The sequence below is a fragment of the Cololabis saira genome, chromosome 20, assembly GCF_033807715.1.
Source record: "Cololabis saira isolate AMF1-May2022 chromosome 20, fColSai1.1, whole genome shotgun sequence".
Taxonomy (NCBI): domain Eukaryota; kingdom Metazoa; phylum Chordata; class Actinopteri; order Beloniformes; family Belonidae; genus Cololabis; species Cololabis saira.
This window is the reverse complement of record NC_084606.1, coordinates 20,672,060-20,698,903: the sequence shown is the minus strand read 5'-3', so window position 1 is coordinate 20,698,903 and position 26,844 is coordinate 20,672,060. Positions and strand designations below refer to the sequence as shown.

The 26,844-nt window shown below is 38.9% G+C and overlaps 1 protein-coding gene across 1 annotated transcript in view; it reads left to right on the top strand.

The window, feature by feature from the left end:
- The first annotated feature begins 4,500 nt into the window (after window positions 1–4,500).
- svep1 (sushi, von Willebrand factor type A, EGF and pentraxin domain containing 1) overlaps window positions 4,501–26,844 on the top strand; it is a 128,074-nt gene continuing 105,730 nt past the window's right edge. Inside the window, exon 1 of the mRNA XM_061710550.1 lies at window positions 4,501–5,450. Within this exon, the coding sequence (XP_061566534.1) occupies window positions 4,911–5,450 (540 nt within the window). The 5' untranslated portion in view covers window positions 4,501–4,910. The remainder of the gene's footprint in view (window positions 5,451–26,844) is intronic.

The window sequence follows — 26,844 nt, the reverse complement described above, 5'->3', positions numbered from 1 at the left end:
ATTTTCATTTTGGTGCATCACTACTAAATACTACTGCATTGTTCCAAAATTATTAATTCTGTCTCAAATTATTCTAGGGGGGGACAGCTTTACTAATGGGAGGGACTTGTCCCCCCTGTCCCCCCCGGGATTTTCGCCCCTGTCCCCAGGTGCTTCATTTGTCCTTTTCATTGCAGTTTATTTGGGCTACTAAAACGCGCCATCTAGCGGTCACATTCCGCCACTGCATCCTCTGCTGAGTACTGACATTCAGCCTCCAGCAGGTGGCAGTGTGACATAACTACTACCACCGTTGGAAATATCACGATGGCATTTAGTGGTAGGTTTTATTTTACTTGTTCATTTATTTTTTTGTATACTTCATTCAGAGAAAAATGTTACAAGTAGTGGTTTCTCAATGAAAGATAATTTTCTGGCTGCCGCCAGTCACAAAGGGGGCTCTGTCTGTGAGGTTTACACCAGCCTGGAACTGCTTATCAACTAATTAAGCCTGTAAAGTTTGCTAATTTTGTCTAATTACATTGTTTATACGGCGAAGGCTCTGCTGTAAAAGGTCTATAGCGGTTCCTTTAGATTGTTTTAAGAGTTTTGTAACATTTTTAAGTGATGACATTAAGCTTGAGCGTAACAAGAAAGCATTTCCCTCTTGCCATGAATTAAAGTCTTCAAAGGCAGGAGTGGTTTTATGGGAGCCAACAGGCACCGGGAGCTGAAGCGGCTACTCCTTATTAAAGACAGCCGCGAGCCGTTTCTTTCTATTTTTTAAAGATAGTTAATAACTTAACTTCATTTTTTTTTAAAGTGGTTTCATAAAGTGTGAGAGTTATATTTAAATTTCAAAAATGAACTTGCACGTCATCTCAAGAGTCTATGTGAATATAATGGAGATAACTACAAGAATGGACTCTGATCAAAGTATCAGATATGCTCCCAGTGATATATAAGATGACACGATTTAAAAACCCAAACAGCTAAAAGCAAATCAGAAATGAATATGAATGAGCAACAACACTAATAAATTCAGTTTAACACAACGCCAGCTGTGCATGGGTTAACTGATTTTCACATCTGTAAAGCCCAATTTAAAATCAGGCAGATTAGTGGTGAGAGGTTTTGGAAAAGCAACGCTCCTTCAGGCTAAAACTGCAAAGAAATATGAGGCATGTGTTGCCACCTGTAGCTACTGTATCTGAGCCCACGTTCATGAGACACCAGGTGCATGGACAAGTGTGTGAGAGTCAAAGAAAATGAAGAGATTTCAGAGTTAGTGATAGGTTTGAATGTAAGAGCATTCAGCTTATGGGGTTTTGCCTTTTGATCTCAGTGTGACATGTTTTTGTTGAAAAGTATAAGGGTTTACAAGTCTTTTTAGTGACTCATGAACTGATATTGTGTAAAGTTTTCTTACAGGACCAGGCCTTTGTGAGCAAACACATCTCTCATATGTTTTTACCACCAAAAGCAACTTTGCAATATGCATTCACCATGTGCACATATAGGCTATTATTTCAGATTAAACCAACATATTTTATGATGTTAATATGCTTTAAAACACTTCCCTACATATAAATAAACAATTCGTCAACAAAACAGTGCACTCCTTTCCAGGCTGTGCCTACAGTTCTTTACTAGGTTTTAACCATTTTAAAATATGACATGGATTAAGCCTGTTTTTGCCCCATTACCAGTAGCCGTGTAATATCTGTGTCCAGTTTTATGAGGACAGGATCTAGCTGAGGCGCTAACCACAAGAAAAAACACTCAGGTTCTTTCTTCTGCTCCCTGACTCTTTCTTTTTTGCGCTGCCTTGTATTTTCATTGAACATGCATGTTTTTGTAAACATTTTCTGTCAAAGTTTGTGACGCCTTGCACATGTTCTGTCCTCACATGCCTCCCAGATGTCCTCAAAAAGTCCTAATTTCTTTTGTTTTTAGAACTCCATGTTCAAAAATAGGTCTCTAAATTGTCTGAAATTCAAGGAGGGTGAACATTAAATGTGATTTGTGGCAGACTTGGTGCTTGTTTGCTCTCCTGTTGTGTATTTAGTTTGATGTTATGTCTCAGTACAATGACAATCTGCACTGGATTTTAACACTGAAGCTGGGGACAGCCTGGCTCTTGAAGAAATCTAAGAAAACATTCAATTTCATTGGATTTGTACTGGAAATACATATGGTTCTTGTGTTCTAGGATATCCTCCTTCACATATCTGTCTTAGATCTTGAATGATCAACATACAACCCCCCCATAAACGCTCAACTTCACAAACTTCCTCTTCATCCACCACCCCCTTGTCTCTCTTGGGACCCTCACAGAAGTCTGGTGAGGGGTCTCCAGTGCCAAAACGCAGGAAATCACAGCTGTGCTCTTCCCCCTTTCAGCACGTTTGAGACTGTGAGTGTATGTTTTTGTGTCTGCCTCGGCATCTGTGTGTGGATTGGGGTCAGGTTGTGTGCTTTAGTCTCTGTATGGCTGCATTTATGTCTCCGTTGCTGTCCCATCCACTCTATCTGGCTGGTATGACGCTGCTTTCTACTCCCACTTCTTCAGAGCAGAAGTTTTCCAGTGCAGTGAAAGCCTGGATTAACCAGCCTAATAAACACTTTATGCGCCTGAGCTCTCTGTCTTTGTGGCTATTAATGCAAAACTGACTGTACTGGACTGCCTTGGTGGAAACACATAAACATGAACTACATGCACTTACAGTTATTTTATTATTTCTGCCTTCGGTCTTTCTTCTTTTATTTTTTGTTCCTGTTTCTTTTTTAATTGCTGTCAGTATGTCTATTGTCTTTGCTCCTAGTGACAAGTGTTTATTCCCACGCACTTAGTCTGAGCTTTTCCTTCTTTTATCTCGTGCACTAGACCTTGAAGTTCGGGAAATTCATCAGAAAATCGGTGCCAAACTGTTTTGATAATCAGATAAAACAAAGATATTGTTTTGATTTGGACCGCCGGTCAGATAAAATTACAAATTTCAAGATATGCGAGGAAATAATTTGTAGATTGACAGTGCAAATAGTCATTAGTTGCAACTCTAGCAGGGATCAAAGGAAATCTTTATGTTTCAGTGCATAAAATGAATAAAAAAACACTTGAAATATGTCCCATGTGCCCAAAGTCAGCTCCATTAAGCATTTTCCCTCTTTAGTGCGGTAGTACTTTTCCAGTCTGGAAATACTGTCCAACCTCAATCCCTTTCGGGATTTTTGGGCTGCACTAAAATACAAACGGTGATCCACTTCTTATCGTCCAGTCACCCATCCTTGACCTCACCAGTTACTGAATGGGATAACGTCCTTGCCCCCAGACGTCCTCCTTGAACATCTGACAACGCTTTGGAGTGAAATGTTCCACAATTACAGCCTGTCACTCCCTTTCTCTTTGTCTTTTTTCACCTTGTCTCAAATTTATTTCGTGTTAATTTCAATGCCTGAGTCTCTCTTGATTCTTTTTGTTTTTGCAAAACCTCTGCATCTCCTTGTGTAGGCAGCTCCTTGATGCAAACTTCAGGCTTTTGCCTTAGTAGGTGCAAAGTGCCTCTGTAACATCTACAGCTTTTGTTTTGGTTACAGATAAAATCGCTGAGGGAAAAAACCTAACAGAGAAGTAAGAAGAACGGGAGGGAGATACTGAAGATGTAGCAATCCTTTTGGTGCTGGAAAATATGGACACATCCAAAGTGTGAGAAGGTTTGCCCCACCTATTTTTATGTCTTGAAACAAGATACACTGAAAGATAAAGAAGGCAAGAGGAGGAGGACATGATTAGAGTGATGATTAGGTGAAGCAGAGCAGACTTAACTGTCTACTCACTCCACTTCAGATCAGGATTGATTATTCTCAACCATGCCAAATTGGATTTTTCTGAAGGATCTGATTCAATCTGCCCCAATGTTTAATGTGATTTCTTTCAGTCCTTCCTCTCACCTCACTTTGTTTGATCTCAGACTGATGTCACTGATCTTCCCCGTTCAGATGAGTGCCTCTGTGGACATATGGAGGCGGTCGCTGTGCCTGTTGCTGATATTTTCCGCGGGAATGCCGACTATTTGACAGGCGAGACGCAGCACTGACGCGGTGGCTCGCTCCTCTGTCTGGATGAGAGGGATGGACAATTGTAGGGAGCGAGACATAGGAGGAGGGGGGCAGGGGGAGAGTGAGACACAGAAGAAAGATAGGGATACATAGGGTGGGGGGAGGGAGGGGTGAGAGAGGAAAAGAGGAGGAGAGACGAAGGAAAAAAGAATGACTTCACGCCACGACTGGACTGCCCCTTTTTCCCCGTCAACCTCTCTCTGTCTCTCAACTTTCCTCCCTCCTCCTCCTGTGTGTGTGTGTGTGTGTTTCTTTTTTTTAATGATCTGGGGAGAAGAAGGGAACAAGCATTTGGAGCTTGGCTGACGGTGCAGGCAGGAGCGTCACATAGGCAAACAGGAGCCTGAAGGGCTGCACACTGAAGAGGACTGAAGGGGCTTTTGGGGGTTCTGCATTTGATATACTTACTAAGTGGGGGAATTACAGATAGGCAGCAGGAGAGCTTAAACAATATTAATTAGACAGACCCCTGAAGAAGCTTGTAATAGCATATTTACAGCTGCCAGAGTAGGATAAAGCTAGATATACTGATTTATTTTGATAGAAAAAGTCAGGCAGGTGAGAGAAACATTTTTAGACCAGTTTTTTTTTTTTTTTTTTTTTGCACTGGACAGAACCACATTTTGTAGGGGGAAATCTTCATCTTTATCTAGCAATGCTTTTGAGGAACTCTGCACTGAATTACATTGAGGACACTGATGAAAGCATAGAATACTTTTATCCTCACTGAATTCCTCCGGGCAAAAGGATCCACTTTTCTTTTTTTTTTAATCTTCAAAACCTCCAGCAGAGGTGCTGTATTGACTATCACCATGTTGTCTAAAAGCTACTATTTTACAGCATCATGGACGAATTGTTGTCTTCTAGTTCTGTGCATCTTGGATGTATGGACCACAGCCCAGCAGGCCCAGCCTCAGCTTCAGCGTCGCAGGTCCAGACAGATGACAGCCCTGTCTTCGCTGTCATCTGCTGGAAACTTGTCAGAAAGCGCCGAGAGCAAAGTGGAGCGCCTTGGTCTAGCATTCAAGCGAAATGTTAGGGATCTGCGTGAGAAAAGCTCTTGTTTGGACCTGGTCTTTCTGGTTGACGAGTCATCAAGCGTGGGGGCCAGCAATTTCCAGAGCGAGCTCAGGTTTATACGTAAGATGCTATCAGACTTCCCTGTTGCACCGGAGGACACGCGAGTGGCGTTGGTGACCTTTTCATCCAAAACCCACGTGGTGACAAGGGTGGACCACATCTCAGCGCCCAAGTCCCATCAGAACAAATGCTCCCTGTTCAACCAGGAGATACCGGCCATAAACTACAGAGGAGGAGGCACCTACACCAGAGGGGCTTTCCAGAGGGCAGCGGTGAGTAAAACTCAAGGATTAACCTAACAGTGATGTTTGGGAGGAATGTGTAGGTCTGTCTGCAGCCTGGTAAAATAATTAAATCCTTCTATTACAACTTATCGTATTTTACTTTCTCTCTTAGATTCATTTGATTCATGTGTGCTCGGTTTATATGAGTGTGCAGCTTGATGTGTGTGTGTGTGAGGAGTTTTTGTAGTTTGGAAAGGTTGACTTTAATGAGGCCCTGCATGGCTTAGCTGTTGCTGTTTCCTCTAAATTACACAGTATGAGACAGCAAGAGGAAGCTGCGTGCTGGGTAATTGTTTAGTGATGAATATACCGAAAGAGTGAGCCACTGCATATAGACACAGACACACTTCCCAGGAAACCCATGACCTCAAAACTGAAATATGTAAAAAAAAAAAAAATCAGAGCAGATGATGAAATGTGGGTCAAAATCTGAATTTAACATTTTGTTCATTTGATATTGTGGGCTCATTGTTACAAGTGAGGTTTTATCGAGTTCTCGATTTAACCATCTTATAATTTGGCTTTTATACAGAAGCATTACAGGTTGCATGACTGAATTTTTAAAGATGCATGGATTTTGGGGGTTATGTGGGGCAACAAGAGGCCAGACTGTTAGCCTGTGTGTTGTGTGTTGATTTCACCTCCCTGAAACTCAGCGGCACTTACAAATGCTGAGACATTCATGCAAAATGGACAGATGGCAGCGTTCATTTGTGAAGTCAAAACAGCCCAGCTGTAAAAGCTTTGTGCTGGTGCTAAAGGGGCTGGTCCTGTGTAAACATACACTTCTAAGCTAATGCCTCAAATCTGCCTCTAGTTTAAAATTTGACCATTGTTTTCACTCTTGATAAGTCAAGCGATTCCAGGAGTGCAACTGCTAAAGAAATGTTGCTGTAGTCTGTTGTTTTCATTGTGCAATCAGGTGATATCATAATTGGCTACAAGATAGAAGAAAAAAAACGCACCAAATTCAAATACAGTCACATATGCTAAATGAAGCCAATAACTATAAAACTGTCAAATCTGAGTACATCCTGAATGTCATAAACATTTTGCAGACTAAAGCATATGTAAACTGTGTTTTGGCAGGTTGATCTTAAAAGGTAACAGCCTTGGACCAAGGCTTGGCTAGTGCTGAAAGCTCGGCCCTCAGGGCAGGTTTTCAGTGAAACGTAATTCATTAAGTGCTGATAAGTAGACTGCTGGCTGTATCCCAGCTACTAGAAACCACAACAATAACAAGAAAAGGCAAACTTTTGTTCCTTATCATCATTACAAAACACTCTTGAGTGTTCTCTGTGTTTTATGAAGTAATGTGGTAGTCTGAAGACTGCTTTTTAAAATAGCATTATTTGCTCTCCTCAGGCAGTTAATTTAGCTGGGATTAATCAAGTTTGATTAATAAATAAAAGAGGTTGAAAGATGAAACTGATTATGTTATTTCCACATAACTTAGCCATCAAACACTCTTGTACTACTCTTCAGCAACTGCATGGAGTGTCTTTATGCTGGCTGCAACAATACGATCAATAGGACAGCTACTCGCTGCCTTCACTGAGCTGAGGTTTTTATTTTTATCTTCTCCTGAAGATAGATGCGTCACATCAGCCGGAAACCTCCTTGTACCTGATAGATTCATCCGGACATTTACTGCATGTTTTTATATGTTTGAGGATGTGGAAAAAAAACAAATACAAGACCATCTGTGCTTTATTACCTAAACTCACAAGGTTTTTTAATCGCGTATTTAAATCTGAATGGAGGAAGAAAAAAAAAGGTGTGTTGTATTTTCCTATTATGCGCCTATTCTTTTCATAACACTTTTGGTTTTCATTTAGTTTTTTTAATTAATGAGACATCAGAGAGATATGTCATGTTTTGTTGTTCCCCCAAGCTTTGTGTTTTATATACATCATTTTAAGATCTGGCAAGGACTATATTCCTTTTTTCCCAATGTTTTTATACCTCAAACATTAGATTTGACACCTTTTGTGGGTCAGCTGATTGATAACCACAAGCACTCAAGTGTAGTGCAGCAGTTTTTAGAGCAAAATGCAATGGAAAATATTTGCTACATGTGTGCATTTTATTGGTTATATTGTGCTTTTGCCCAAACATACAGTATGCTTCGATAGTACTTTAATGTAATGCATGTGTCTGCATCTATGTAGAAAAGAAATAGAGAGAGCATAATGGTAAACATAATTAATAAGTATAATAATGCCATATTTTATTCCCTGACTGGAGCAGGACGATTTTAAGGCTGGGCTGGAGAAAGCTGGGATCCATTAAGAGAGACATTTTTCCACCAGCCATGCATGTAGAGACAGGGCTTTCCTCCAGCACTCTTCATCTCTGTCTCACTCGTGTCTGTCTGGTTACGTGCCTCTGCTCAGCAAATATATCACTGAGTAAGTTTAAGCCATCAGTGTATCTGGATTCCAATGTGATTTCTGATTAATTTAAGGTATTGTTTTTGGGGTGATGATGGCGTATATGGGTGTTGTCTGTATATATGTCTGTGTTTTGTGTGTGTGCATGCTTGTTTGGGCGGGGGAGATTTTGACAAAAGTTTGCGTGGATTGAGTGGTATTAAAAAGAAAAAAAAACATTCAGCAAAAGTTAATTTAGCTCAGTCAGGTGTAGTAAGACTGTAATGTGTGTGTACATATGTACATATTTGTATCCATACATCTACATCTATGTCTATGTCTGTATATGAATTTAGAAAATCAATGAGAAACCCAGATTGAAACGTCTGTTCAGTTTTAGATGGAATTCTTTTATCTTATTCAGTATTTCTACATTTTTGATGACAAATATTTCCCAGGATGGAAAAGTATGACATGCATTTCTCTTTAAATACTTTTCCTGCTGCACTTTGTTTGATCGGTTGTGTTGTATTGCTTTGGTCTCCAGAGAACCCCAAAGGCGTTCCATTGCGTTGAAATGAGGCGGCAAACTTGGCCATGTCATTATTTTCTTCTTCAGAAACTCTTTTTTGGTTTTGGCAGTGTGGTTTAGTTGTTATCACAGTGAATAATTTATTCTCTGGCAAGATTTCGTGGACTGTGATAGTTCTTCTCAGCCATTACTTTCACACATTTAAGCACACATTGTGTTGAAGAAGCATGTATACATACAGAATATATATATATATATATATATATATATATATATATATATATATATATATATATATATATATATATATATATGTGTGTGTGTGTGTGTTTGTTGTTCCGATTTTAATTTCTAATCAGTACGAAAGTAGACCCCGGCTGATAGCGTTTTTAAGACCCTTCTGATATATAGATACAAATTTTTTACATGTTAAAATCCAACGTTCCTGTATATTAACCAATACATTGTTCTTCCAGCAACGCAAATAATAAACAGATTTCTGTTTTAATGAAGTCTGTGGAGTTACAAACACGTTTTTGTAACGGGTGCCCTCTAGTGGACAGACTAGGCAGTGTAAGCACTCGTAATATGGCTAAACTTTGTTTCCCCTCTCATTTTTAATATTTGCATTATCATGTATCAGCTATGATAATACCGATTCATATGAACTAGGAAATATCTATTATCAGCCAATATTACTATTTATATATGTATATTAGCATGAGGGCCCAACTAATAAACCAGTCGCACTGTAACGCTAAATCTGCTGTACATATTTTTAAAGTTAGCCATCAGGGCTTGAATTTCTTTGGATGATTGCTGGTATTATACATCATTTCACAGAATCCTGAAGTGTATTACCCATAATGCAAGAAATGCCAATGCACATTTAGAGTACTGTGATTTAATGACCTTCATTCAACAAAGGCCATGGTTTAGAGTCCAGTAAGACGACCCGATGCAGCAATGTAAATCAATTCCCATTCTGGAGAACATGCTTGGTCTACCTCCTGTGTCATTGATGAACAAAGCTGCAAGCTTCCGCTGGTTAGCAGCATATTTGCTTCATATGTTGAACCTGCAGCTGGTGTAAACTGTAGTCTAGTTCTGATGTCTGTAACATTTTGTCACAACCGATCATTTAAAAACAAATATTTCCAATATTTCCACTGAAACAGTATGAGCCAGACCACTTACATGTATAGCTATTTTATGTTGTGGCACATGAATAAACATATAAACAATCAAATGACTAAAAAGTAGTTCAGTGAAATATATGCAACCAAAAAAAAACTCAAAATCATTAAAAAAAACAAATTAAATGAGGAAAATATTATGGAGAGGTTAAAAATATCAAAGCTTGAGGTGAAAGTGTAGAAATCATAAACTTAATGCAATGCATGCTCGATTAGGATTAATTGTGTGATGTCAATGAGAAGACAGAAAAGGGATATGATACATGAAATTCTGAGACCTTTGTACCACCCCATAATCAAAAAAGAAAAAACAAAACAAAAAGTTTTATACAAACCCAAAACATTCAATAAAAAATAAATCAGTTAAATGAAAAAATACATAAACTGACCTAATGAATTCATAATGATGATGATAAACAATGATTGTTATCAAGAAATTGTTGAATACAACATTTGAAGTGTTTTTAATTTCAACGTATAATTAACTCTTCAAATAAAAACTAAATTTAGATTTTTTGGTGTGCTTTTTCCTGTCAGTCATTAAAGTGTTAAAAGAAATGGTAAAATAATGGTTGTGCTTTTGCGTGCTGTGTTGTTCAAGGTTTCCTAGTAAGTTAGTGATAGTTTATTCTGAGCATGTGATATTTAAACATATAGAAGTGGCAATTATTAGTCTTATTACACTAATATTAGACTAATACATTAACCATAGTATACTTTACATCCTCCTAGATGAGTGTGATGTTTGATCTCCTACAAAGCCTTAATTACATCCATATGCCTCAAAATACAAAGAATTACACAAGTCTCCCTTTTGCCTCCAAAGTATACTTTCTTTTTTGCCAAAGCCACATTGTTTTGCACTGACTCTGCTTACAAAGCATCTGTTGCAACAGAATAATGTGGGCTACAAGATGCTGTGAAAATGTTGATAGGATGTATAAGTGTCTATAACATGTCTAAAATCTTAACCCACCACACAGCTTGGGGCCAGCACTCTAAATATATATTTCTTTCCATTAAAATGTCCTGTTTAAAGCTCTTATTTTATTTTTCATGTACAGTAATTGCCTTGTACAGGAACGTGTATGTTTTATATTTTACTCCATTGGTTGCAAGAGCCCTTGTTGAGTCATGAATAATGGGGTTTCCATTGTTACTCTTTGTATACTTTTGTTTGGTTATTATTTTTTTGGCAGAATAGTGAGACAGAATATATTACATGAGCTCTTGCCAGTTAAAATCTACACCATATCCTATTTTACCCCATTGTGTATCTTCATCCTGAAGTTAAGCATCTGGGTTGTCTTGAGTTGCCAGAAAAACTCGTACCTTAATAACTACATAGGACAGACTCTTGGGTAGTGTCTGGAGAGAGATATAAGCCCCTTTCACACAGAGATTCCGCAATATTGGTGTAAAGAAGTCCTGCCAATACGCCGCCTTTGTTGGTTCACACAGAACCATACAACGCCGGCATAACGCCGCTCCCGTCTGTAAATTCACACAGCATGCCGGCGTTCCGCAATCAGAGGCGTGACGACAGCGTCAGCGTCTAGTGGCATGCCGGCATGCCGGCTGTGTCATTCACACAGACCCCGTTTCGGCTCTGTGACTACCTCCGCTGCCGGCTTATTGGTGGGGCCACTTGGCCCCCCCATTCCGCCTCCGTGACTTTCACACAGAACAGCGAGGCGGCTTAAAGGCGCAACGTTCCCGCCTCGAACTGGCTGTGTGAAAGGGGCTATAGATAGATAGAGAGGGAGAGAGAAAGAGAGAGATAGAGACGAAAAAACAGCAAGGAGTGGTGAATCAAAGTAATGTTTTACCTCATATTAGTGAACTGGATTGCTAATCCTGTCTGGGTCACAGACAGTGGAAGGGTTTTATTAATGATAACACTTACCGAAATAAACTTTCTGCTCAGACAGTCTGTATCCTCCCGGGACTGAAATACTGTGTGTGTAATTTCTACTTTTAGGGTAATTTTCTTCCTCTTTGCAGAGAACCTCCATTGGTTCTTACTGTGTCCAATTCACCACAAAACACTTGTGTTTAAACTCATTATTCAAGCACAAATTCAAACACAGAATTTCAAACGCACTCAAGAAGTTGTAAAGCAGCTGTGTGTCTTTACCAATGATAACAAAGTCTGCACCCATTGGTGTTCTATGTCCATGTTATTCTATACGTTATGATCTCTTATGCGTTTCTCTTATGCGTTATCTTCTGGTGACGGTCACATAAAAACCCTTGATGTCAGGGATGGAAACATTGAATAAGAAGAAAATCATGAAGTGAACAGTGCAACTATAGTTTTGGCTATAGCACGGCTGTGTTTACAAATGAAACTGGGGTCTGCAGCAGATCAAAATTCTTCCATTTTTGAGAATTGAAATGTCAGGAAATATGCTGCAAGAGCTGGCAAAAGTTTCAAGGCTTCAACTGAAAACATACTTGGATGTAACCTTATTACCTCAGGGTCTAGTTCACGAGTTGAATTGGTAGAACGGAGAGGGATAAATAGACCATTTGATTTAGTCAGTTTCTGATCAGTCCCAGCTGATAAATTATTGTGCCAAAAGACAAGATGTTTTGGGTTTATGAGTTCATCAACGCACCACCTCTCACCTAATGGTTATTTGCTGTAGATAGATATAAAAAAACGAATAGTCGAACTTTCTCTGAAAGTGCAGCAAAGTTTATCCATAGAGATAGGACGAGGAGCTCAGTCATTACAGACGGGTTGTGAGTGGAGTCACTGTCCCTCCACAGTGAAATGAGCCACTTGAGGTTGTTCATTAACCTACATGTTAACACTGATTCAAGAGGTTGACCAGGCTAATGTTCTGTTGCTGCTAAAATAGGTTTCATTTGCACAAGGATGATGTTTATGGTTACTAATATCTCATTTTAGTCTGCTCTATCAAATCTTTGCCTTATTCTTATTATATCACGTGGTGTTGTTGAGAGTATTATGTGTTTAAACATGTGTTGTGTATTGGAACCTGATCAACAGCTGCTGTTGCAGTCTGTTCTGCCTCTGGCTGGAAATTTCTAGATCTTTTACTAGGTCATTCTCTGTCCTGTTTGGTCTCTTACTGTGTCACTCTCATTTTCTTTTCTGTCATTATTATCTGGAGTTTCTTTATCGCCTCTGCCAGTATGTCCATTTTCATTGTTACTGATGTGTGGTATAATGCTGTAAGTGATGTGCTACTGTCAGAAGAGACAACTGGGAGGGAAATACAAAGTTATTTTCACTGGCTTTTGCCAAAAGTAGAGACAAAAGACTTTGAGAACTACTTTAGGTGACGCTCTTAAAAGTAAGCAAGTATTCCTTCAAATGAATTGAACTGATATTTTGATACACCAAAATCCTTTGTGCTTCTTTGCTAAAAAAAAAAACACATTTCAGTAGGTTTTAAAAATTAAACATTGAATAATACAACTGCAATCCCCGTTTCCAGCCCAGAAATGCATTTTGCATCTTGGCATTATACCTGATGTAGCACAGCCGAACAACTGTTACTTACACCTAATATAGCACTTTAGCAGCTCCTTCTACAGAACCCTACCAGGGCAGTAAAACAAACTAAGGTCTAAGGTTTGTCAAGCCCTCATTTCAGGTCAGGGTTTTGACCTTATTTCTCTGATTTCTAAGCCTTTCTGTAACCTTGTCCTGTACAGGTTTAAGGCCTCCCCTAGTTTTCCAAAACTATTACATTAAACAAGGTATGTGCTTATTTATGCTAATTATTGCCCTGTGGAGATGATCATTAGGGTTCCCTGACATTTGTGGTCTGTCGGAAACACAAACACTCACAGGCACGTTAACATACAAGATGATGAATGTTGGGGTGTCCAACCTTTGGCTTGAATATCAGCAGGTGTGAGACGCAGAGCGAAGCCAATTTATATGGTAAATGTAGACCATCCATCACCTGAACAGTGGAACATTTATTTGGAAACGCATGAGTTGAAGAGCATTTCATATCTAAAGAAACATATAAGCTTGGTGCAGAGAAACCAGACAATCTTTAAATTAGTCAGTTTAGTTTTAGCTTTTGAAGAGAAGATGAATGTATCTGTCAAAGAAGATGGAGAAGAAGAATTAAAGCAAAGTAACGCAATTTCAATCACATAGCCGTTGCACTGCGGTAAATATAAGCTAGGTGTAACTCTTTGATCTAGTCTCCATGACTGAGCCCAACCGTGATAACATGATAAGAAAAGACTGTTTCCCGTCCATGGAGCTACCAGTTCCCGCCATCTCACTTTTAATCATTTCCTCCCCCTCATAGTGTCTGCTTCCTCCAGACTTTCATCCACTTGGTCTCCTCCTCAGTATCAGAGAGTGTCCAGGAAGTATGGACGACATAAAGAGCATCTATGAGCCAGAAAAGCCCCGATAGACACAGGCCAGACATACCCATCAACAGACAAAAAACAAGAGATTTAAATATAAAAGGGTTTGTAGATTACTAGGGATGTAGATACGCACTGCATGAATCTTTAAAATGATTGCTTCAGACAGTGAAGAGAAGCTTGTGTATCAACTCCAACATCCTGTTGGAGTTGGTACACAATGAAAAGGATACCTCCTTCTTTGAAAAAATGTAAACATTTTCTTAGGTTATAGAGGTTATGAAACTTTATGTAAAGCCCATTTTGAGAATATTTTTGAAGCTTTCTACGATAAAAATTTAAGAGATTATTCAAGCAGCCTTACCAATATATATAAAGTGACCTGGATCATTTTTATTTATCCTGAAATTAAGGTTTACAGTGAAACTTTCACAATTTTTATGTTAAGTTTCATAACAGAACGCTTCAAAAGTCAGTGGGCAATTGTTAGATAATCACGATTTCAATGTTAACCAAAATATGATTTAGAAATGTTCCGTAAATTTGCTCTGATTTACCTCCTAAGTGTGCTTCTGCTCTCACATTTCACTGCTGCAAACGACCTTCTCCCTAATTTGTGCTTTTCTTCTGCGCACTCACAACACATCTGCTCACACATTTTTCTCTGTTTATTTTTGGATTTTTATGATATAAACCTGCCAAAATGTTCCAGCCAATAGAATACTGGCTATCATGCCGATGCAGTAGATGTTTTCTGTGTGTGCTTGTGATACCTCTCCGCATGGCCTCCAGTTACCGGTTTCACTATATTATTTGGCATAATGCTTGCTATAATAAATAATCCAACCGGTAATAAACATATTCATGATTTAAAAAAAAAAATTATCATTCTGAAGAAAAAAGTGGTGTCAACATAATATTCATCACGAATCACATCAACTTTTCTCCTTTGACTTTTTTCTGTTCCATAATTAACAGATGAGAGAAATTATGAATGTCTAAATACTAACTATTCATCTTCATTATTCTCTCTGTAACTTAAATTGGAACATTTGTGACACAAGATTTCTATAGGGTTCACATGGATGTACACCTGACCTCAGTAGTCATGTTTTCATCCTGTTAGCTAGTATGTTTATATTGCAGCCAGAGGCTGTGCTCGCCACCTTTTCAGTTGGGATTAGGGGATCCTGGCATCATTTGAGGTACCGGTTGGAAGAAATGAATGAAAGTTAGATGGCATTAGTTAGTATCCTAGTTAACAGGAGCTAAGGTAAACTAGGTAGCTTGTGGAACATTCCCACATTACTGAGTTAAGGCGGATATGGTCCATCTGGCTTGTTTGTCACGCTGATTTGCCTGGATTAGCTGGGGTTTTGGGAGAGTCTGTGCCTGTCAACTGATCAAACAACTCTACTGGGAGGAGAAGAGCTCAAACTGGACATTTGCAACAGTGAATCCGACAGCAGAAACACATTTTTGAGATGAGGTAAAAGTAGTGAGTGAGAGAGAGCAGTACAATATCAAAGCATGAAAAACATCTGACATTTGGGAAAATACACTATAAGACATAGTATTATACGTTTGTATACTCCAACAGCCATACATCGCTTTCACATTCTAATTGGTTTCAAAATGGATTTTCAGTCTTGAAAAAATGTAGTGGATCATGTATCTCAGAGTTTTATAATAATTTATAATTCAGTTCTCAACAGTCTTGTTCAATACTTGAAGACTTATCTTGAGAGTAGGGCTGCAACTAACAACTATTCTGATAGTCGATTAGATGCTTTAGACTATCGAAATTATTAGTCGACTAATCGGATTCTGAATCTCATAATTACTTTTTTTTGTCTGCATATATATTAATGGTTAATACCATGTTGGTAAGAACCTAAAGCATATATATATATATATATATATATATATATATATATATATATATAGCAGCGGGGGGAACCGGAGACAGGCCCGGAGAGAGGGAAGCCCCCAGCAGGGCGACACCCGCGCGGGCCCAACAACGGAGGGCCCCAGACCCAGGCATACCCATTCATTCATCCATCCATCCATCCATCCATTTTCTATAATAGTAATAGTATAATATAATGATAATAATAATAATAATAATAATAATAATAATAATAATAATAATAATAATATCTCATAATAATAATGATAATCTCATAATTATTGAATGACTTTTATTAAGCTCTCAGCTTTTAAATTTTGCATGACGTTGTTTAAATGATGTGCTAATTAACATTAAAAGACAACAAAGATGGACACTTCATTCCAAAGTACATCTTTTAATGAACTTTATTGCCAGTTGCTGTGGTGTTGAATCAGCCAGCGCCATATTGTTTACCTGGCTGGCGCTCTGCTCTATTGTGCATGTGCAACTCTCAGCAGAGATGGGAAGGACGGTGATGCCTCACTCTGTTGAAATTTTTTTTGCAGACAATAGACAACAATTACATTTTTTATTACCGGTATATATAATAATTTCACCCCTACTTAAGAGCAATCTTTGTACTAAAAAAAAAGAGGGTCACATTTTAACAACCACGTATGCAAGTCTACAGCCTACACAAACAGACAGTTTGGTGCATACCTGAAGCTTAAAATTGGTTTACTTGAGCCCTGTCGTGGGTAAAGATACTGTAAAACCCAACATGAGTGGGTGTGCTCTCGTGTCTGTGCATGTGAATGTATGTTTTGTGTTAAGGAGGAAGAAATGCATTAGTCTCAGGTTTTGCTCTGCTGGGTCTCTTCATGTTAAATCACTCTGACAGAAGCAGCCCATTCTCTCATTTCATAAGTCTGTCAGCCTCAAATATGTTTTACTCAGGAACTCTCCTAATCTGTTCTTTGTCCTCAAAGCCATCATGTTTGGGTTTAAAGACAGTATTTCCGCTTTGAATTGATTTTTCAGCAGACTCGTGGTTTTATATCAGGCAGTAGTATTCATTTTTTTCACACTAGTCTTAAGCTATCATTACTTTCAAAACTGGATTGTATTTCAGTAGTTTATCATCTTTCTTAAAGGCTTGAAACAAGGCATCTTGACTTTTCCTTTTCTTTTATGTTATTTAAGATGTTTCACCTTCTGTCCCAAAATCCAGTTAAATCTCAGTTTAAAACTTCTCTTCCAGTTGAGAGGGACTATAAGAATTTGGAGTTCCGTAATGAAAAACACTGAAGACAGTCTTCTTGTTGACAGTCTTCTGGGTAGTGGATCATTCAGCTTGTTTATTTCATTGGACTACGCATGCTAAGAGAAATATTAAAATGACTGGAAAAACATTTTGGTAAAACAAAAAAAAAAGACAAGAGTCGCACATTTTGAAGAAATCCCTGAAAAATCTATTCTCTGTGAAAAAAACATGGCAACACAACTGAGGTTTACTTAAATGCATCTGAGCAACCACAACATTTCTGGAACTGTGTTCTCTGGACTGACCAGACAGAGTGGAGATGTTTGGTCATGATGCACAGCATCACTTTTGTCAAAACCTAAATACAATATGTCAGCAAAAACACTTCCATACCAACTATCAAACACGGTGGTGGGGGGCTAATGATTTGGCATTTTTTTGCAGCCACACGATTGAGTCAACTATATACTTCTCTGTCAAGTATTTTCATTTCATTTTGCTTTTGTTTCACTCTTGGTGATGCCTCATTTTTTTAAAAGGAAAGAAAATTCATGAATTAATAACAATATAATTTTTTTGTGCACAAGGTAAAAATACGATCCTGTTTTACCTGTCCCTTACTCAGAAGGTGATGTGTCATTCCCAGTTGTTTTAGAGTTGAATGTGAGACCATATACTGTTTGAAATATGTTTGAAATATACTAAAAATATAAAACTGGGTCATGGACATCAAAGTTTCTCCTCAACAATGTGAAAGGCTGTTAATGCTGCACAGACAATGATTACCTGTAGTTATTCAATTAAGTTCAGAACAATTTAAAAAAAATATTTATTAATCCCTGAAGAGAAATGATTTATTATGATAATATATCATGTAAATAATTGTATTATTGTTGCTGCTGAAGGTGGGTTCGACAAGCTGTTGAATCATAATATGTTCTTGCATGCTAAACATTAAAATACACTTAGACGTTGGTTCTTAATTTGACTTTAGTGAGTAAAGTATGACACAGGGTTAAATTACATGAATTGTTGTAACCTCTATTGAAGACCTACTCAGGATTTTTTTGTGTGATTCTTTAGCCATCACACAATTACATTTCTTTCTTGATTCAAAATAATATGATTCAGATCAAAACAGATTATTTCTGAATCCATTCAAGTGTAGTTTTCTACAAAAATGCATTTAATGCACAGAGGTCTTTATAGTATATAGTATCAACAGATCATCCAGAAAGAAGGTTGCTGGTTCAACTCCTGGAGCTGGAGTCTTTCTGTGTAGTTTGCATGTTTTCCTGGTGCTTGCATGGGTTTTCTACGGGTACAGGTACTTTCTGTTTAAAGAATGGAGGTTTTTGTTGTAAGCGTGGAGATGAAGGAGGTTTGCTTTGGGTGTTCCTTTTTTTTCATTTCCCCTTCAGAATTTGCTGAAAGTTTGATAACATCCTTTAGTGGGCATTGATCAGCAGCTGGAGTTTAAACATGTTCTTTGAATTTTTGTGAACTGGTGGGTGGTTTGAGTCTTGGTATTTGTGCATATTAAATGAGTCATTTTCCGTTCCTTCCATCCTATGTTCATAGAAACCAAGTAGGTAATGCCCAAATGCTTGCGTGATTGCTCCTACTGGAAGAGGAGTTTCTTGTATTTTCTTCTGATTTTCTCGTTGAATTGCTCTGTTAATTCATAGGCATTCTTACCCAGAACAACAACTACCGGATCTCCAGGCACTCATGTGCTATCTCTGCAGCCACTTCGTTCCTCCCGTGTAGTGCCTTTACTCTACCTCGCTGAGCAGTATGAAATGCTAGAAAATGCAATGGCATAACATTTTGTTCTGGCTCTGTTATGCCTTTGTGTTAGCTTGAGAGGTAGTAACAGTGGCAAAACAAAAGGGAAACAAGTTGTGTGTCATGGAAGACACAGCTCTTATCAAAAGGGCTTTGGCCACTGATGTGAATTCATAGTGCTGGCATGCTGTGCATAATCACACAGGATACTGTATGTGCAGTGCCAGATCCATGTGCGAATGAAACGCAAAAGTTGCGTGAAAAAGGCTTCTGTTTTATGGTAAATGTTTTTTGAGCTAACATAACACCCTTTTCCCTTATGTAGATTTCACAATAGCAATAATAATTTTATGCAATTAATCCATCAATTTGTTTCTAGTTGAAGGAGGAGGGGGTTTCTGAAATTTCATCCTTGGTAGAAATTCAATTGTCACCTGTAAAAAATTATAATGAGGAAGCATTTAGTAACAGAGGCAGCTTATTCATTAAAATAAAATACCATGTAAAAACACAGAGCCCTAAGGTGCATAATGCGTAAAACTCGCCGACACCATGCTGATTCTATAGCTGAAGAGTTCAGACCTGCCATGGGTATTTATGTAAACACAAAAACTGAGCAGCAGGAGCTTCATGGAACGGGCTTTCATGGCGGAGGAGCTGCAGGTCTCACATCACAAAGTTCAGTGCCAATTGTGAGATGGATTAGTGTAACACACGACACTGAACTGTGGAGGAATGGAAAGGTATTTTGTGGAACGAAAACTCACACGTCTCTGTTTGGCGGTCCGATGGCCGATTCTGTGTTTGATGGATGTTCGGAGAAAGTTACCTGGCTGGCTGCGTTGTGCCAAATGTGAAGTTTGGTGGAGGAGGGACAATGGTATCGGTCAGTTTTCCAGGGCTCGGCCTCTCATCACCTTTCTCGAAGAGCATTATAAATTCTCCAGCGTAACAAGATATTTTGGAGAATGCAAGCCCTCTAACTTATTGGCAACAGTACAAAGGATAAAAAGCGATGACTATAAGGACATGGTGTGATGAGTTATTAGATTAGGAAGAACATGTGCCCTGACCTCAACCCCGTCACGCACCTCTGGGATAAACTGGAGTGGAAATTTCGAGGCAGGCTTTCTTGTTGCACGTCAGTGCCTGATCTCATAAATGCTTTTCAAAATGAAAGGGCATATATTCCTACAAAAACACCCCGAAATCATGTGGAGAGTCTGCCAAGAAGAGCAGAAGCTATTTCAGCTGCAAAAGGGGGACGTATTATAATTAAAGTATATGTATTTGAATATGACGTCATCACAGTCCCTCTTGGTGACCGATTTTTTTTATACACATGCATACTTAATCTTCCCTTAAAAATGCCTAGAGTTTGCTTCTGCATTGGTTAAATGGATTCTTCCTGTATTAGTGTAATTTCCTTTATGCTGTCTACACAATGATTTAAAAGAGGCTCAGACGCTCATATTTCTTCTCTCATCATACTTTGCTCCCCACTTCCTCCTCCCTGAAATTGATATCAAATATTTTCCAGGAGCCTATTTTCCAACCTCTGAACATCTAACGGAGTTTAAAGGCCTTGAGATTCACAACTAAGACACCCACCCACCCACGCACACACACACACACACACACACACACACACACACACACACACACACACACACACACACACACACACACACACACACCTGCACAGATACCCCCCCCACACCGCTGCAAAACAGAACATGCAACCTAGTCTAACACAAGACTAAAAATAAAAAGTAAAAAATGTAGATCGTTAAATAACTTTACTTGCCAAATAGATCAGCTAAAAGGTTACTTCAGTCTGTAGGCGTAATTTAAGTGCTGTATATGATTGAAAGTGTTACTAAAAATGTTCATTACACACATAATTTGGATGGATTTATTTTGAAAGATATGTCTTAGTTGCTCTATTCTGTAGCAGCTGCCGCTATATATTGACAGCTTACAACTCTTTAAATTCTCCATCACATATCGGTGGTGACATGCTGACAGATATTCAGGTAGTGCAAAAGATACATGCTCCGTGAGGTCAGCTAAGTTCATCACTTGTGGAACTTTATCTGCTGCTCGCTGAAGTGCAGAATGGCTTATTAAAGACTGAACATGTCCCAGATATGTGCTGCGTCATAAGACTGGAGAGGACACACAGATATCTATAAAAGAGATACAACCTATAAGGAGGGCTCACTGTTTGCTTTGCAAGGGTAAACTTTTGTTAACCAGGAGAATAATTTAAGTACTGAAGTGCAATCTCTGGATGAGTACCACATTCTTTCGGTCATTTTGTTATAGTCTATTTTGCAATAGATTTTCCAAACCCTGGATTTCTGCACTGGAACAAAATCACTCTCTTTTGGCAAAGCACTGCCTTTTTTATGGTAGTTCAATCCAGAGTTACAGATTTCCTCCATCAGCTCTCCCAGCATCCTGATTTCAGCTCAGGTTTTGATAAATTCACAGACTCTGCAAGAAACAGATTTTGTTTTATTGTTTAGGGAAAAGAAATAATGATGTATGAGACCATGATGAAAACTTGGGAAAGTCTGAAACCTGAATTCCCCTTTTTTATTTGGATCTGTAGTAATTTTTTTCATATTCTCTCTACGGCATGGCAAATTTCCCTACCTCTAAGTTATGCCCCCGCATTTTTTGGTATACATCAGTGTATATGCTATGTGCTGGTTTTGGATGCTACAGAAAGTGTCCCACTTGGCCTCTGGGATGAGGCTTCTGTGGTTGGATAACTAGGCCTCGCTCCAGCCAAAACGAGTGACTCCAGTTAGAAAAAAAATCAACAAATGGTAATGAGGTAATTGAACCCAGTGGAAACAGCATTGGGTATTTATGTGTGATTGCTCAAGCACGTTTATGCTTCAGCTGAACCTATTTTGTAAAACCTAGTAGTGTTCTCAGCCCAAGAATCCAGTTTTTCTTCATATCCTCCACCATCATGACAAAGTGTTTGGTGGAAAGTATTGTGGCTCTGCACGAGTAAATGCTGATTAGTCTTAACGACTGACATTTTAAAGTGTACTTTTTCTATTCACCTAGATGTTAGATTAACACGTTCACTTTTGTGAACAAAACAAAACAGTGAGGAAAACAAGTAAGATCAAGATATGATAATAAAACAAAAAAACGTAGGTAGTTTTCATTCCTGTCCCATCAATCACTCCTGTTCCAGGAGGAGTCAGTCATCATAAATGGGAAATAACCACACACTTTATTAACCTCTCAACTCCAGAGGAAATTATTCATTCTTTCCTTACCACACCTTGGTCCCTAATACCACCACTTATTCTCCACACCTTGTTTTCAGATTGAACCATTAATTTGTCTCTTAGACCCCCATCCCAAACAGACTGTTTAAGAAGCTTTTTCCTTTAATTAACATTTCCAGTTTGGATGTAAATCACTATATCTTTGACAGCTCAAGTCTTTCAGGGTTGCTGTAATTGAAGCTATACATAAAAATGTACTAGGAAAGTCAGACATCTATAGAAGCTATATCCAGTCTACTCCTTATTTTTAATTTTCTTTTTTTTAATAGTAAATAATCTACTGTATGTTCCAGTTTGTACCGAAATGATATGTCTAAAGCATCAGTTTAAGTTCATAACACAGAAGCTCCTTTTACATTGGTGGATACCCCGCGTTTAACACCCGAGTCTAGCATGTCACCTGTTTTACATTAACTGACACGGGGTGGTGCGTCGAGCTGGCCCACCAATAACTCGCCCCCAAGGGTGCACTTAATCGCAGGTCAGGCCTAATATAAACAGAAGTGATGCAGGGTGGCAGGTCATAGGTGGGATTTGTTGATGACAATACGAAGATGTCTGTGAGCTCCTCAGACTCCATCTCCATCTCCTGCGTCAGCCATCTCTTCTGTTGTTGGTGAAGCCAGAGGGGCCAACCAAACAGACAGTGGGCCCTCATGTTACGTAGTTCAACTACAGTACGTAGTCTTGCCTCCCCTCAACTCGGCTTCAGGCACAGGGCAGGCAATAACGCGCCTTGCATTTACATTGCCTAGCACGCATTAAACACACGTTAATCATCCAGGGAAATGAACGGGGTCTAATTTAAAAACGCCAACAGATAACGCTGGTGTAAGCTAAACTACACTGTTCTTGTTTGATCTCAGTGACATGTTTAATGGTGTTCACAATGTTCTTTGCAGATAGATAAACACGATGTTAGGATTTTAAAGACTGCATCAACCTGATTTAAGTGAAGTTTATGATACCAATTTATTAATTTAATCAAGTCCTCCTCACAGACCCAAGTTTGTTTGGAGTTTCACACGGTTCTGTGCTCGTATTGATACTTAAGCATAATAAAAATCATTTGATTTGATTGGAAACTAATATTAAGGCAAACACAGCCTCATCTGAACAATATCATAACATACCTTTTTTTTTTTTTACCTTAAATCAGCACATATATGTTTTTTATGTTAAATAATTCAGTTTTAATTTAATTTGAAGGAAAACTGATTTACTTTTAGGAAGTGTGGTCCAGATCTCTCGATCTCCGGTGTTTTTGTGTGCAATCGGTGGCATGTAGTGTGATCACGTCAGATATAGCCCGACTCGGCCGCTTAGAACCTCGGTAAAGTACAGAAAAATATCTACTCCGCACAGTAGACCCCTAGTGGAAAAGCGCCAAAACCAAGTTGAGTCGAGCAGAGTCGAGCCGAGTAGATAATAGAGGAAAAGCGCCATTATGCATAATTTACAAGGATACCAGCAAGGAAAAGTATTTAGTAAAAGACTATAAGACTATAAAAAGGTCAGCTTTTGAACTCTTTGATATTACAAATCAACATGTTCTCACTGTCCTTCAAACATATTGCTTACACCCATAGTCCTACTCTTTGTCCATTCCTCTGAGCACTGTCCCACACACAAGCATACACACATTTAAACGTGGATTCCTTCTTAGTTAAAATACTATTTGGTGGCTGATAAGAGCTTCTGACAACAGCTTTATGAAGCTCTGTGTGAATCTGAGTGTCAAAGTGACATATGAAAGCCTTGAAGACTAACAATGAAGGTTCCATCCTGGCCATTTAACACTAAATCAGGTCCGCTGGAGCAACTGTCCCTGCTTGGAGGTTCACACATCCAAGTGCTCCAGCCACAACTTCCACATCTTCTCCATCTTTCCCTTCAACCCTGGATATTTCTCCAATTTCTGGTGTTTTCTTCTACTTGATATTGCTGTCGCTCTGGATTGCTACTTCAGTCATCACTGCTCTCCTCTGGAGATATCCAGATTGGGCAATTATATAATTATTTATAGTGTTAAAGCATGGCACTTGGAAAATTGATAGGATACCTATACCTAGGTGCTAATGCAAAATTACAGACCCATCTCAAATCTTCCGTTCATCAGTAAGGTTACTTAAAATGCTGTGTTTCAATAGTTAAATACCTTCTTAACTCTGATCAACCGCTTTGATGTCCAACAGCCAGGTTTTCGTGCTCACCAAAGCACTGGGACTGCCCCTTGTCAAGGTGTTCAATGACATCCACATAAATACACACTGTGGAAGAACCACAGTACTGATATTATTGGACCTCAGCGCAGCATTTGACATCATTGACCATGGTATATGTAGTAGTAGTAGTAGTAAACCTTTATTTTACCAGGCAAGAATTGCTAAGAATACATTCTTATTTAAGGCAATGGCCTGGTAGGAGGTGAAAGACCTCCTAAGGGGAAGGGAGAGGGGGAGTAACATTAAAATATAGACAATAAAAGCACATACAACAACAGTGACACAAAAGAAAAAGGAATAAAGACATAATGCAGTGACACACCACAGAATGACAGTTAGTTTGACGTACAGTGACATACAACAAGTTAAGTAAGGACAGAGACACTAAAAGTAAAAACAGTGATACTAGACAACCATAAATGAGACAGTAACAAAACAACAGCAATAACAGACGGTGTTAGTGAGGTTAGTGAGGTGACAGGATCAGAGAGAGCTTTGGCTGGGACAGCTGCAGGTATATTTTATGGATTTAGATATGACATGTTTGAAGGAGTTGACAGAGGTAAGAGTTTGTAACTTTAAGGATTTTTGGAGTTGATTCCAGCTGTCGGCAGCAGCAACCTGGAAGGAGGAACGGCCCAGGGAAGAGTGCGTCAGTGGGGCATTTAACAGGATGAGAGGGGCAGAACGGGTGTTGTGTATAGGGGGAGGGCGCAGATGCAGAAGCTGCGAGAGTGATTGTAGAATTGGATCGGACTTTCTGGCAAAGTACTTGATTGATTTGAGTCTTTCTTAAAGGACAGGGACTAGTTGTGTCAATATGTAACTTTACATCAGAATCGACAAAAATTACATATGGAGTTCCCTAAGGTTCTATCCTAGGACCCCTCCTATTTAACATCTACATTCTCCTGCTAGCTCAAATAATAGTCAACAACAAGATAAGTTACCGTAACTATGCAGATGACGCACAATTTTACATTACAATGTCACCAGGAGACAATGAGCCCATACAAGCGTTGAGTAGACGCATGGAACAAATCAATGAGTGGATCTGCCATAATTTTCTGAAGTAATGGTTTTTGGACCAAAAGAATAGTGTTTAAGATTCAGCACACAGCTTCAGGTATTACAGCTACAAACCAGTGATAAGGGCCGAAATCTGGGTGGACTCAGAGCTGAACCTTCAGAGACACATTAAAACAATTACAACGTTGGTCTTCTATCACCTGAAGAACATATGTAGGATCAAAGGACTAGTGTCTCAGCAGGACCTTGAAAAACGCATCAATGTGTTTATCTTTAGTCGACTTGATTACTGCAACACTCAGTACGTTTACATGCACTAGCAGAAAGTGGAATTGTTGCCTTAATCTGACCGATATCAAATTTTTAAAAACCATGTATACACCTTAGCCGGGCTGTAGTCGTACCCAAACTGAAGCTCTTGAGATCAAGCTATTAGTGCCGGATAATGTGGTCTTAATCCAAGTTATTCCGGCATGTATACGCAACCCATGCTTAGCCGAGCTAGTAATTACCCCGGGACTCCCCCCTTCGGAAGTGACGACACCGTGAAAGCAGAAGGAGGAAAGAAGAAGACGAACAACAAAGAAGAAACTGGAAGAACACCAACGCAAAAGTGCATGTGGCGCCACCTAGCATTGCGGAGTCAAACGCAACTCACTCAATAATCGATTGTGTTCTTGCGCGTATACTTGGATTTCTCAGAAACTCCAGTTTAATCCTTAGCTAGATTGTTGCCAATAGCTTGATTTAGATGTGCATGTAACCACACTGACTGTCTTCACAGGTCTGCCTACAAAGTCAATCAGACAGCTAAAGCTAATCCAGAATGCTGCTGCCGAGTTCTCACCAGAACTAAGAAAGTGGATCACATCCCTCCAGTTCTGAGACATTTACACTGGCTCCCTGTCCTCAGAGTATAGTATTTAAAATACTTCTATTAGTTTATAAATCGTTGAATGGTTTAGGACCTAAATACATCAAAGACTTATTGCTGCCATATCAACCATCCAGACCTCTCAGGTGTTCTGGTTCAGGTCTGCTCCGTTTCCCCAGAATCAGAATCAAACATGGAGAAGCAGCGTTCAGCTTTTATGCTCCACAGATCTGGAACAAACTTCCAGAAAACTGCAGGAATGTTGAAACCCTCAGTTCCTTTAAATCAAGGTTAAAAACATGTTTACAGTTGCCTTTGACAGAAATATTTAAACTATTCTGAATTTAACTTTAAACAATGTTAATTTTAGTACTAAATTGTAACTCTAGTTTAAGTCTAGCTTTTCTTCAGCACTGTAACTTTTTATTTCTCTTCACTTTTCATATTTTTATTATGTAAAGTACCTTGAATTGCCTTGTTACTGAAATGTGCTGTATAGATAAACTTACCTTGCCTTTTATGATTT